This window comes from Schistocerca americana, chromosome 1, assembly GCF_021461395.2.
Source record: "Schistocerca americana isolate TAMUIC-IGC-003095 chromosome 1, iqSchAmer2.1, whole genome shotgun sequence".
NCBI lineage: Eukaryota > Metazoa > Arthropoda > Insecta > Orthoptera > Acrididae > Schistocerca > Schistocerca americana.
In genome coordinates, this window is record NC_060119.1 from 1,008,731,611 (window position 1) to 1,008,745,682 (window position 14,072).

The 14,072-nt window shown below is 38.0% G+C and overlaps 1 protein-coding gene across 1 annotated transcript in view; it reads right to left on the reverse strand.

The window, feature by feature from the left end:
• LOC124616111 overlaps positions 1 to 14,072 on the reverse strand; it is a 235,005-nt gene that overhangs the window by 19,262 nt on the left and 201,671 nt on the right. The window contains exon 8 of the mRNA XM_047144378.1: positions 4,988 to 5,137. Within this exon, the coding sequence (XP_047000334.1) occupies positions 4,988 to 5,137 (150 nt within the window). The remainder of the gene's footprint in view (positions 1 to 4,987; positions 5,138 to 14,072) is intronic.

Consider the following 14,072-nt stretch of genomic DNA (forward strand, 5'->3'; position numbering starts at 1 on the left):
TCTAGTTTATGTTTTATTGTTGAAGTATTATCTTGCAGTAGCGGGATACAGTAATATCCTTTGTTAGAGTATCGGTTCTTACCAGTCAAAATGACAAAAATTTAACAGAAAACTAACACAATGAAAAATTCCCGGAATACTAAATAATTCCTGGGTTTTTCCCGGGTCTCCCGGTTGCCCCAGGTAATATACACCCTGTTAGCTTACTATAGCACACAGTCCATAATAAACTTTGCCTCTTTTGGTACAAGAATAGTGGTATTCACCTTCTGTTTTGTTTCCGATATGAAGTGTTGGACCTACAGCAACAAATCTGAGCACAAAACCTGTTTGTGGCTATAAAGTGGTCCAAATACAGCTGTTTTCAAACAGGCTTCTGGTCAGCTTCCAACAAATCCAACAGTTAACTTTTTGCAAGACTTCATCTGTGGTTGCAGCTTTGGGAAGTACTGCATTTGTATTATCTTCAAGAAGGGTGGAGCCACATCTCACACAAGAGACACATCTATCTACAGTTGAAAATGAAGGGACTCCTTATAAACCTTATCCAACTTTGAATGAATTTCCATTTGTTCCAAATGTTACAAACCATTGAAAACAAAGAATTTTTTTACCTAGGCACAGTTTTCCAGCTTACAAATCTGACAGAAAGAGGCACGCAAAATCAGACATAACTTTATTACCTTAAAAATTAGCATGAACAAAACAGTTCTGCTGATGAAGTCAACAGTTGATATACATTACTGCACGGAGTATGCCAACATAACAAAAATAACATTCTGTTGATATCAGCACCACCTCTCTACTGAGTCAACAATTTTTCACCCTTCTCTCACACAAAGTGCTACCTCCCACGCGACAAGCAGAAGTTTATTTAGTACCCAATAGTGGTGCCTTCACAGCCTAGCACAGCAAATCAAACTATAATAAATACAATGAAATCAGAACTGTTGATATATTAAAAATTGGCCAATCCAGTTCATATGGAAGTATTACAGAAGCAACTTACATAAGTACCACTATAAGTATGAGAGAAAGTTATTCTCACACAAATTTGCTACAGATGAGGGGGTACCCAAACGAACCCATACTAATGTTTTGGTGGTCAGAGCTTTTTTAGTACTGTGTTTTGTCACTAGGAGCACATAGAGCAAACATTCTAGGATCAGCAAGCCAACTGCAGTCACCAAAGGCGGTCAAGGACTAGTTTCAACAGAGTTTATAGTGACAACTGTTCTGTACGACTGTCATTTTTACAATGGCTGATTTTCATGAAGTGCATGCAGTAGGGAAATTATGCTTTTTGCTATGAAAAAGTGGAGACAAAAATTCTTGAAATGTTAAAAACAGCATACAAGGACAATGCTATGGAGAAATCTGAAGTGCTATAGTGATTTTCCCATTTCAAAAATGGTGAAATGTCAGTTGATGACAAACCTCATTCTGGCAGGCCTTCCATGGCCCGAAACCTGAAAATGTTGAAAGCATTCATGCAATCATCAACGAAGATTGATGATTGACCATTTAAGAGACTGTGGCACTGTTGAGTGTGACTTAGTTCAGTGTAGCAAATTGTGTCAGAAGATTTGGGAATGAAAAGGTGGCTGCCAAATTTGTGCCACGACGCTGACTGCTAAACAAAAACAAGGTCATCCGGGAGCATATTGTGCTTTGAAAGAAAGATCCCAATGTTGCTTAGGATCCTGAGTCAAGGCAATAATCAAATTAGTGGAGGAATCTTCGGGTTCACCTCGTACCAAGAAAGTACATCATGCGAAATCAAACCCTCCCATACTCACCTGACCTTGCCCCAAGTGACTTGTTTTGTTTCCTAGAATGGGAAGAGACAAGAAAGGAAAATTTTTGCTGATTTTGATGAGGTGAAGAAAAAAAAATCAATGAAGGCACTGAAGTACACAAAAGATGAATTTAAACAATGTTTTCAAAAATAGAATGTAAGATTAGGCACGTGTATTAGTGCAAGTGGAGAGTACTTTGAAAGGAATTGAAGGTTTGTGCTTAAAATACGAAACTATAAGTTAAAAAAGTTTGTTTTCTTTTGAGTAACCCTTGTACATTGCAGCCACTGTTTTACAGCATTGTTGGGCATCTATTGCAACCCAATTAAGCAAACTATGGAAACAAAAATAATGTCTACAGCCACACACTACAAAACCACTGTGAAGTACATGGTAGAGGGTATTTCCCACTGCACCAGTTATTAGGGCTTTTTCCCCATTCCATTCACATGTGGAGTGCAGGAGGAATGATTGCTTAAATTCCTGATCGTTTCTTCATGATCCCTACTGGAACAACATGCAGGAGGTTGTAGTATAATCCAAGATTCATGACAAGTTGGTTATTGAAACTTACTAGAAAGGTTTCCATGGGATGGTTTGTGGCACTGAAGATCCCAATGTTGCTTAGGAAACATGCAGAGTTTTCCAGTTTAGATTTTTCCTCAAATGCACTCCCATGGATCAAACAAACCTGTGACCATTTGCACTGTTCTTTCCAGTAAGTCCTATTCAGCATGAACCCCACAAACTTGAGCAACATTCTAAGGTGGGTTGCACGAGTGCTTTGTATGCAATCTCCTTTGCAGACTGATTGCTTTTCTCTAGTAGTCTCCCATTGAACCAACATCTGCCTGCTGCTCTTCCTACGACTGAGCCTATGTGATTGTTCCATTTCTTATCTCTACAAATTGTCACACCCGTATATTTGAATGAACTGACCAATTACAGCTGTGACTCAGTGATATTGTATACTGATATTGTAGTCAGAGAAAACTACATCTTTTTTCAATCTGTGAAGTGTAAAATTTTATGTTTTTGAATATTTAAAGCCAGTTGCCAAATCTTTGCACCACCCTGAAATCTTATCAGGATACAACTGAATATTTCTGCTGCTTTTCTCAGACAGTACTTCATTATATATAGCTGTTATCACCTGTGAAAGGTCTTAGGTTGCTATTAATATTGTCTCCGAGCTTACTTTTAATATTGTCTGCAAGGTCATTAATGTAAAACATGAACTGAAAGTGTCACAACACACGTCCCTGTGACACACCTGAAGTTATTCTATATCGGTCAAGGACTCTGCATCCAAAATGCGAGGGCTATTCATAAAGTAGGGAACGTTTCCATCTGATGCCTCTAGGTGCATGCCGATCGCGTATATTTTGGTATGTGCATGCTCAGCAGCTCAGTAGGCATCCACCCGTGACAGCGGGAAAGTCCCTGCGCATCTGATTTTTTCGATATTTGAATTTGAAATGTGCACTGCAATCGAAAATACTGCCAGTTGTGAGGTGCAATATGTGATACGGTTTTTGTTGGCAAAAAACCTAACACACATAGAAATTTATCATAAACTATGCGAAGTGTACGGAAACAACGTAATGAGTGAATGTACCGTATGGAAATGAGGCATTCGGTTTGAAAATGGCCGAATCAACATTCATGAAGAAGAAAAGAGTGGATGCCCGAGCATTGTGACTGTCAATCTTGTCGCTAAAGTTGATGAAACGATTCGTGAAAACCATTGCTTCACAATAACAGAGCTGTTGCTTTCTTTTCCACAAGTTTCATGGACTTTGTTGTTTGAAATTGTCACTCGAAAGCTACGCTACCACAAATTTTGTGCACGATGGGTGCGCAATATGCTTACAGAGCACCATAAAGAACAGCAAATGGGGGCAATGTTGACATTTCTGGAGGCGTACCACAAATATGGTGATTCATTTCTGGATCGAATCTTAACAGGTGACGAGAGTTGGGTGAAACACGTCAACTGTGAGACAAAATTACAGCCCCCCCCCCCCCCCCCCCCCCCAAAAAAAAAAAAAGAAAGAAAGAAAGAAAGAGAGAGAGAAAGAGAGAAAGAGAGAGAGAGAGAGAGAGAGAGAGAGAGAAGAAAAGAAAACTGAGAAAATGTTTGAAAACCTCGGCGACAAGGAAGTTGATGGTGACAGGGCTTTGAGATAGGCAAGGTGTGATTCTTAATGATTTTCTCGAATGTGGAGCAACCATAAATTCTGCCTGGTATTGTCAAACTTTGCACAGCCTCAGAAAAGCAATTCGAAACAAATGCCGAAGAAAGCTGACGTCCAAAATTTTGTTTTTACATGACAAAGCCCAACCTCACACAGCAAACCGCACTAAAGAACTCCTTAATTCATTCAAAAGGGAAATTTTCCCTCATTTGCCCTACAGCCCCAATCTTGAACCAAGCAACTTCCATTTGTTTTTCAAGATGAAGAACTGGCTTGCAACGCAGTGTTTTGATGACAACGTGGAACTCCTGGTGAGCGTGACTCACTGGCTGAAGTCTCAGGTGGCAGAATTTTACGACGAAGGTCTTTCAAAGCTTGTCCACGGCTACGATAAGTGCCTCAATGTATCTGGTGACTATGTGGAAAATAGTATGTCAATCGCTCTTTCAGATGTATGTAATAACATATATATGTTGTACTTAATTTTTTCTTAATGTCAAAATCCCTACTTTCTGAATAGCCCTCGTATCATGCTGGCTGCATCCTCCCCACCAATTAACCAATTGAGTCACAAATTTCACTTAATAACCCAAATGACTGTACTATCGTTTATAAGCATATGTGAGATAACGAGTCAAATTCTTTTCAAAAGTGAAGAAATACTGTATCTGCTCGACTTCTTTGATATACGGTTTACAGGATGTCATATGAGAAAAGCACGAGTTTGGTTTCATATAATGGATGTCAAGGATATTGGAGAGTAGTTAATATCTCTGATAGTGTGAGAATGGAAGATAGAAGAGGGTCTATTAGAAAGTACTGAAAAGCTGGAATTACAGAAGCCACCCAAGAAAGGTTGTTGACAGAACATACATGCAACATGAATCTATATAAAAAATAATTCATACATATGTTTAAGTCATTTAATAAACTACACAGATATTTTCCCCCCTTTATGACAAGGAATTCAAACTGACAGGATATACTTACTTATGGTACTCTGTACCGCCTTCTCCATTGAAATGTGTGTAATCTTTTACAGGTTTGCGGCAAATGTAGCACATTAGAGCCCCACAGGTGCATGTCATCTTATTGCAACCATCAATCTTGATAAATTTTTTTTCACATCGCCAACATGTTCTGTAAATGAATATTTTTACAGTGTATTATATTTTGACTTCTTGGAACTCAAATTTTTTTCTGCCATAGTACTAGAATTTTTTTCATGACATTTTCTTGTCAACAATGACACTTACACTATGTGATCAAAAGTATCCGGACACCCCCAGACACATACGTTTTTCATATTAGGTCCTTTATGCTGTCACCTACTGCCAGGTACTCCATATCGGTCACCTCAGTAGTCATTAGATATCGTGAGAGAGGAGAATGGGGTGCTCTGTGGAAGTCATGGACTACGAACGTGGTCAGGTGACTGGGTGTCACTTGTGTCATATGTCCGTACGCGAGATTTCCGCACTCCTAAACATTCTTATGTCCTCTGTTTCTGATGTGATAGTGAAGTGGAAACTAGAAGGTGTAGAGGACAACCTTGTCTGTTGACTGACAGACACTGCCGACAGTTGAAGAGGGTCGTAATGTGTAATAGGCAGACATCTATCCAGACCATCAGACAGGAATTCCAAACTGCATCAATATCCTTTGCAAGTACTATGACAGTTAGGGGGGAGGTGAGAAAACTTGGATTTCATGGTTGAGCAGTTGCTCATAAGCCACACATCACGCCAGTAAATGGCAAAAGGCGCCTAACTTGGTGTAAAGAGCGTAAACATTGGACAACTGAACAGTGGAAAAACGCTGTATGGAGTGACGAATCATAGTACACAATGTGGCGATCCAATGGCTGGGCGTGGGTATGGTGAATGCCCAGTGAACGTCATCTGCCAGCATCTGTAGTGCCAACATTAAAATTTGGAGGCAGTGGTGTTATGGCGTGGTCGTGTTTTTCATGGAGGGGGCTTGCTCCCCTTCTTGTTTTGCGTGGTACTATCACAGCACAGGCCTACAATGATGTTTTAAGCATCTTCTTGTTTCCCAGTGTTGAAGAGCAATTCAGGGATGGCGATTGCATCTTTCAACACGATCGAGCACCTGTTCATAATGCACAGCCTGTGCAGAGTGGTTACACAACAATAACATCCCTGTAATGGACTGGCCTGCACAGAGTCCTGACCTGAGTCCTATAGAACACCTTTGGGATGTTTTGAAACGTCGACTTCATGCCAGGCCTCACTGGCTGACATTCATACCACTCATCAGTGCAGCACTCCGTGAAGAATGGGCTGCCACTCCCCAAGAAACCTTCCAGCACCTGACTGAATGTATGCCTGCGGGAGTGGAAGCTGTTGTCAAGGCTAAGGCTGGGCCAACACCATATTGAATCCCAGCAATTACAGATGGAGGGCGCCACGAACGTGTAAGTCATTTTCAGCCAGGTGTCTGGATATGTTTGATCACATAGTGTATGTGCAGAACATGGCACAGTATTAAATGCGAACAAATATAAAAAATATCAATCAACAAAAAATACATACATAAAAAAAATTACAAACTGTGCTGAAATGGAAGTTAACAAGCAGGTCATAGATCTAAAAAGCAATGAACAGTGATGTCAGGTTAATATTAGAAGTGTGGGTAGACTAAAACAAGTTGCAAGCAATGGCGATAAGATTAAAGACGGTAGCACATCAAATCAGCTTTGGGCTGACATTACCAGATATAGTGTGTTGTGGACTAACTACACTGCACTCAATAATGGGATAAAATCTGAAATCTAGATCGTACAGAATAAAAATACTGTAATAAACAATCACATGGTGGTGTGTTCTTCCAAAAAATACTGTGTCACTGAGGCTCAGCACCATCGAAAACTACTGTTTCCACGGAGGTTTGGTGTGCTTTGCTAGGAAACACTTGCAGGTAAGTGTGTTTTGCTAGTACACACTTGTAGAATTACTGTTCGGTACAGTGTAGTCAAAAATACAGCATAGCTTGTAAATAATATACCATTTTGGAGTCTTAATTTTACAAGTTGTATATTTCAAAAATTTGTAATCTGCATCACTCCCTAATAGTTTAATCAAATATCAGACATCAACCCCAGACCACTATCATGGACTTCAATGGAAATTTTGCAGAGCCAGTGTGGAGTCTGAATGACCAAAAAATTTAGGTCTTACCTTCTTGACAGGCATGCAGTGCTGTCCTGTCGACTCATTCTCACCAAGGGAGCCATGAGACCTACTACAGAAAATGTTTTAATAATTGCCTTCTGTGTGGATTTAAATATCTGTGAAGGTCAACAAGTCTGCCTCATTGTTTTCCAACAATTAAAAATCAGTCACATGTGGTAAATCAATATTTTTCTTGAAAATGGTGGGTCAAAATGGGAATTACATCCAGCAGCACTTTGTGCATCCAACTTCGCTGTCTTCCAGCTTGGACACACTGTAATCATCTGATCACATGGTTTGATTCATAGCTGCATATGTAGTACGATACAAAAAATTATTTTTCTTTTCACCTTAACTTACCTGTAATAGCTAAAAGTCTGACCGGAAATGAAAGAAAAGAAAAAATTTTCACTTTTAAAAAGCAATTTCTTCATTAGTTGATCTGCCAAAGAAACTTATGTCCCATACATTCTTTTTTTCCTTTCAAAAAGCAGATTGTTCGAAAGCATGTCTATTTTCACTAAAAACAGAATGTTTTCAGAAACACTGAGTCACTATTTCTATGCTTGGGACAAAGTACGTTAAAATCGGATCAAACTCATGATCAATAGAACATTAATGAAACCACAATAAAAATTTTCACAGAACCGCCTGCAATAAAAGCCAAAAGGATTTATGGCCCTTTTGCGTGACACTGACAACACCAAAGGAATGCACGGACAAAACAAAAGTGTTTACATATTTGGGTAAATGTTCAGTTATCTGTCAACTAAAATGTTTTTTTATATATTTAGTGGAAAAGTTGTCAGCAACTTGGTACAGCATTTCATTTGTATGTATCAAAGTGGACACTGCAGTCAACAGAATTCATAATAAGCTGAACATTACAATAAAATTCTTATTTGTGGTTGAGTGTTTAGAGCACCTGTTTGCAGCAAGGAGGCTCAGTAAAAATAAGCTGTTTAGTATCAGTGGCTGTCACTTGTTCTCCACAGTACCATTTTTAGCACTGAAGACTCTAGCTCTACAGTATAAGCACATATCCTCAGTTAATACTTGTGGATTCTCCGAGCAGATTAAAGGCACACAGAATTCTATTGTACAATGGTACAACTGAAGATAAGCACTTTTAACAGATCTATGTAAGCAATACCCACTTTCTCAAAGCGACTATTTGTATACAATGGTCTGTGTTATTTGATCTCTCAGCCTTTCTCAGCTTGACTGATTAATGGTGTGCGCCTGGGTATTTTTCATAAAGTGGGAACAACTCGGCAGAACATCTGAAAGCACACCATTAATCTGTGCCATTAATTAAGCCCACTAAGTTTAAATTTAATCTTGAATGCCAACTACTGACTTAATTAACGCTCAATTTTACAGCTAATTTATTATAAGTACTGAAGAAACACAAAGGCATTTTGTAGCACAAGACACAAAGAAAGGAAGTTTTGGGTGACATGTAACCATGATGTGGAGGCTTCTAGAAAGCTCTTGCTGAACAAGCTCTGATAGGATGAAGGCTCACTATAGAAAATGTGAGGAAATATGCTGTTTGGATGAATTGACTCAATCAGAAGAGGCAGTGCTAGGGTAACCAAGAAAATATTGTGTTGTGTATAAAATGTATTTTAAAGCATGTTACCGTAATAAACATGGTTTCAATATTTTACCACTTTTGCAATGAGCATTTTGATAGATGATGAATTATAAGAGGTGGTCAAATAAAGAATAAGTAACTAAAATTACATCACCAAATTAAGGACAATTTGAGCTTGTAAGTAGAAGTGACTGACCTTCTGGAGGGACAGAGCCGTTATACTGTCCTTCGCTGACCAATTGTCACTCCGCTATCAACCTGCACTTGGTTCAGATGTTTTAAGCATCTCTGTATCACTTTGCAGAATTTCTTGGTTTACACATTTCCTACACCACACATTCAGGTATGCCTTAATTATGTTACACCCATATCTAGTAACTTGCATCGTAACATCATGAAAGCCAACTAGTCATGAACAATGTCATAGTCACAGGTATGGAAATGGTAAATGTAGGTGGTTCAAATGGCTCTGAGCACTATGGGACTCAACATCGTAGGTCATAAGTCTCCTAGAACTTAGAACTACTTAAACCTAACTAACCTAAGGACAGCACACACACCCATGCCTGAGGCAGGATTCGAAACTGTGACCGTAGCAGTCCCGCGGTTCCGGACTGCAGCGCCAGAACCGCTAGACCACCGCGGCCGGCTAAAATGTAGGTGGATATATGCTTTCAGCACATGTGGAGACACTATGGAGAGAGGAGGAGTTGCCATATACATTAAAATCTGTCGCAGTGTGAAAAATCTGGCCACTAAAAAATTTTGCTTAGAGCAACATACACAGGGTGGTCCATCTGAAGTTTCGGATGAGATTATCTCGAAAACTGTACATCGGGTAAAAGTAGTGGGTAAGGAAAGTTTATAAGCTCAAAGGGGGAGACCAAATGATACTACAAGTGACCTCCAGCCCCCGCCCTCTTGGATGGGGCAACTTTTAAATCTCAAATGGAAACTCCCATTTTTTATTGCAGATTCTCCATAAAAATGTAATCAAGTTTTGTCTGAAACTTTTATTTTTATTTTTTATTTTTATTTTTTTTTTTAAAAACCATTGATGGATGGCACAGAAATCAAGAAAAATTAAAACTGGGGAAGAACTCCGATTTATTTAGAATGATCCAAGAAGGACACATCAAGTCGATACAAAATAAGCACCAATTCTTTCATTACGGCAAATTAAGCTTTTTTTTAAATACAAAATGTATCCTACCCACCACAGTTTTTGATGGAGGGAGGTGGAATGGCATTAAAATCTCGTTAGGGAACTCTTCACAATTGCTTTACTCACCTGACTGTGGCGCTACCGTGGCCAAACTGTGAACTATGGTTCAGTAAAAAGGTCGGTGCAATGTGATTAGACGTCAGTTCACTTGCAGATTGTGAACCGTAAACATCAAATGACAAAAGTAAATTATTCTTTAGTGAAACATGGCTCACTATCCTTCTACAGAGAATGTTGATATGATGTTAATTTTAAGTGAACGCCATAACAATTACGCTGCAGCTGCGCATCTGTATGCGGATTGTTTCCCAAACAGACGACAGCCAAGCGAAAACATTACTCGAAATTCAGATGGTTTTAAAAAATGTTTCAGACAAAACTTGATTACTTTTTTATGGAGAATCCAAATCTGCAATGAAAAATGGGGGTTTGCATTTAAGATTTAAAAGTTACCCCCCACCCCACCCAAGGGGGTGGGGGCTTGAGGTCATGTGTAGTATCATTTGATGTTCCCATTTTAGCTTACAAACTAAATAATGGCACTTTTATAATTGTAGCTATGTATAAGTCCCCTTTGGGAAATTTTCAACTATTTTTTAAAAAACTTGGATTCTTTGTTGCGCTAGCTGCCAGACAGAGGAAAGCAAATTATTGTTTGTGGACATTTCAATGTAGATTTTCTGAAAGAGTCTGATAGAAAGCTCGATCTTGAAGTATAACTTGGTTCTTTCAATTTGACATCAGTTATTGATTTTCCTACTCAAGTGGTACAGGAAAGCAGCACACAGATAGATATTGTTTTCAAAGACTAAAATAAATTTAATCAAATAAAAACTTTTCCTGTTAAGAATAACCTGTCTGATCATAATCCATAGCTAGTTTACAATATATGATATAGCTCCCGACAATAATGCAAAACAGTCCTCCAAAATAGTGCGTTTAATTAACGATTTAACAATACAAAATTTTAGGGAAAGCTTTTAACAGTTAGAGTGGGATGAGGTGAACAGGGAACATGATGCTAATTTAAAACTTAACCTATTTCATGGTACCTTTGCGAGAGTATTTGAAAATAGTTTCCCTAAGAAAACAGTGAAATATAATTGTAAGAAACCACGTAAAAAGCCATGGCTTACTAAAGGGATAAAAATATCTTGTAAACAGAAAAGGGAAATGTATCTTACTGCTAGGAGGAGTAATGATCCCGAAACAAAGGAACATTATAAAAACTATTGCACTGTATTAAGAAAAGTTATTAAAAAGTTCAGACATATGTGCATTATGTCTGAGATTAGCACATCTGATAATAAAATTAAAACAATTTGGAATACTGTTAAAAGGGAAACAGGGCAACTGAGAGCACAGGAACACTATTTCTATCAAACAATGAAAAGTTTGTTAACAAGAAGTCAAAAGTAGAAAACATTTTTAATAATCATTTTTTAAGTGCTGTAGAGAAAATAGTATCTAGTTATTCACTAGAAAACGCAAGGCAATATATTGAAAAGACAGTACCTATGCAATTTGATAAAACTGAAATTCAAATCACCTCTCCTACTGAAACTAGGAAAATAATAAATTCATTCAAAAGTAAAAGCTCACATGGAATTGATGGCACTTCCAATAGAGTACTAAAAGCTTTTTCCCAACAAATAAGTAGGATTCTCAGCCACATATGTAGTAGCTCACTGAAACAGGGTATTCTTCCAGGTAGACTGAAATATGCTATTTTTAAACCATTGCATAAAAAAGGGGATAGGTCTGATGCTAACAACTACTGCCCAATCTACTTCTGACAGCTTCATCCAAAATTCTTGAAAAAGTAATGTATTCAAGGTTAGCATTAAATATTTGTAAAAACAAAGTACTAACAAAAAGTCAATTTGTTTTTCAGAAATGCTTTCCAACAGAAAATGCTATATATGCTTTCACTGATCAAATATTAAATGCATTGTATAACCAGACATCACCCATTGGGATATTTTGTGGTCCCTCAAAGGCTTTTGATTGTATAAATAAGAAATGTCGTATTCATGATCTATGGAACAAGGATTAATGTATGTATGTATGTATACACCCTGTACTTGTTAATTTGTACTGTTGCATCGCTCTGATACGTTCTGTGGCTACAGTGGTGTGTGTATGAGTGCATCAGATGGGGACCACAACAAAGGCATCAATGTTGAGTGTGATAGCTTCCTGGCATTGGTGTCTGGCATAATGTACAGGAAGGATTGTCAACACGTTAATAGTAACAAAATGTGAAGCAATTAAGTACTGGCAAACAATGTCAAAGTAATTTTAGGATAAAACATTGCCATCCCTTTTGCCTGATTTGACATCAGTTGGTTTGATGAGTTAAGATAAATACCTGTGTTGAATCAGAACGAATGTTTGATAATGCACATGAAGCTGTTTTAATACTTGAGAAACAATATCTGAACCTGCTGGGGCCAAAATATAGATTTTTTCGTACGTTTTCTTTCTGATTGAAGGTTTGAGGGACTTTGGCCATTCACTTATGTAATAAAATGGTACACTTTGTAATGCAGCAAGTTGTTACGAGTTGTCATCTTGCACTGAAGGCGTAGCTTGCCATTGAGCCGGGAGGAGAGGAGATTTTGGTTCTCAAGCTGTCACAGCTGACACTGGCTACAGGGCTGAGTGAGCCATATACTTGTCTAACGCTGTGTGCAATACGTTGCACATACTCTCTAGGAATCTGAAGAAGTACTGTTATAATATTACTCGATTTTTTCATACTTAATATACGAAATTCTGTGGATAAAACAACCATGCTGTTAAATTTCAAATCAATAACTTCAATACTTTCAGAGATATAAATTTTTACCTAAAACATATAATAACCGTTCTGGCATTGTGAAACTGAGTTAGGCAGTGTAATGCATTCATCTGTAGTATCACTTGAAACTACAACCAAGAGGATAGGTCAATGTAACCTAATTTTCTAGAATGTTCTGCAGTTTCATTACCACAGATTTCTGACAATTAAAAGTAATGTGGAAAATTAAAATATTTCATTTATTTTGGTTGTGTGAGAGTTTTGGAGAGAGAGAGAGAGAGAGAGAGAGAGAGAGAGATAGAGAGCGCAAATGGGGCATACATAAAGTGAGAATGTAATATTTTAGTAAAATGATTTTGTGAAAGGCAGCCAGAAGGGGTGCTGAGTATTAAATTTATTAGTATTTTAATCTGTGGAAAGGAATCTTATTTTGTTTTCATTAAATTTTATTTAGTTTTGAAATTACGAGATTTCTAGTCTAAGTTACTTGTGGTAATCTGATTGGCTGACATTAGAAATACCATGAATATACAAGTGCTCAAGATGATCCAACTGGTTGCTTAACATACTAGCCAATAGGAATTCAGCATTTCCCATGCATTTGAGTAGAGCATTGTGCCTCAGCTCTACGAGTTGAGATAGTCTCACAGGAGCTGTCTTCTGGTGAACACCTATTATAAACTGCACTGATCAAATTTGTGCCAAAATGAAGTCATTCGCACCTTTCATTGGTTCTCATGCTGTTGACGAAAAGCAATGACAGAACTGAGTATTTTGTGAAAGTTTGGGCTTTTGTGAGTGGTTTATTTTAGTTTTAGGAGATATTTGCTTGTGAACAGTTCATGTTGTACATAAACTCTGCGTGCTGTGTTTCGTGCAGATTATGAGACATTATGGTGAGCACTTTTTTATAAGAAGCTTCCTGAACAACTGCATGTTTTAACTCGCATGTAGCTGTGGGTCAGTGATTGTTTAGAAGATTCAGAATATCGGGTTCGATTCAAGATGATCTGCCTGCTTTCGGGTGTGAACTTTCAACAGAGACAGTCAGTAACATAGCATAATTCATGTTGAGATATTACATATGGACTTGATAGCCATTTTCCATGTTTTAAAAACAATAAACTAACTTAAAGGAAAGTTTAGACTTTTTTCAAATGAATCATGCAGGAATCCTGTACAGTCGATAGTTTAACTTTCAGCTACTGCCCATGGACTGGAGTTTTGTGGCCTTTGTGTGGTAGGTATTTAGT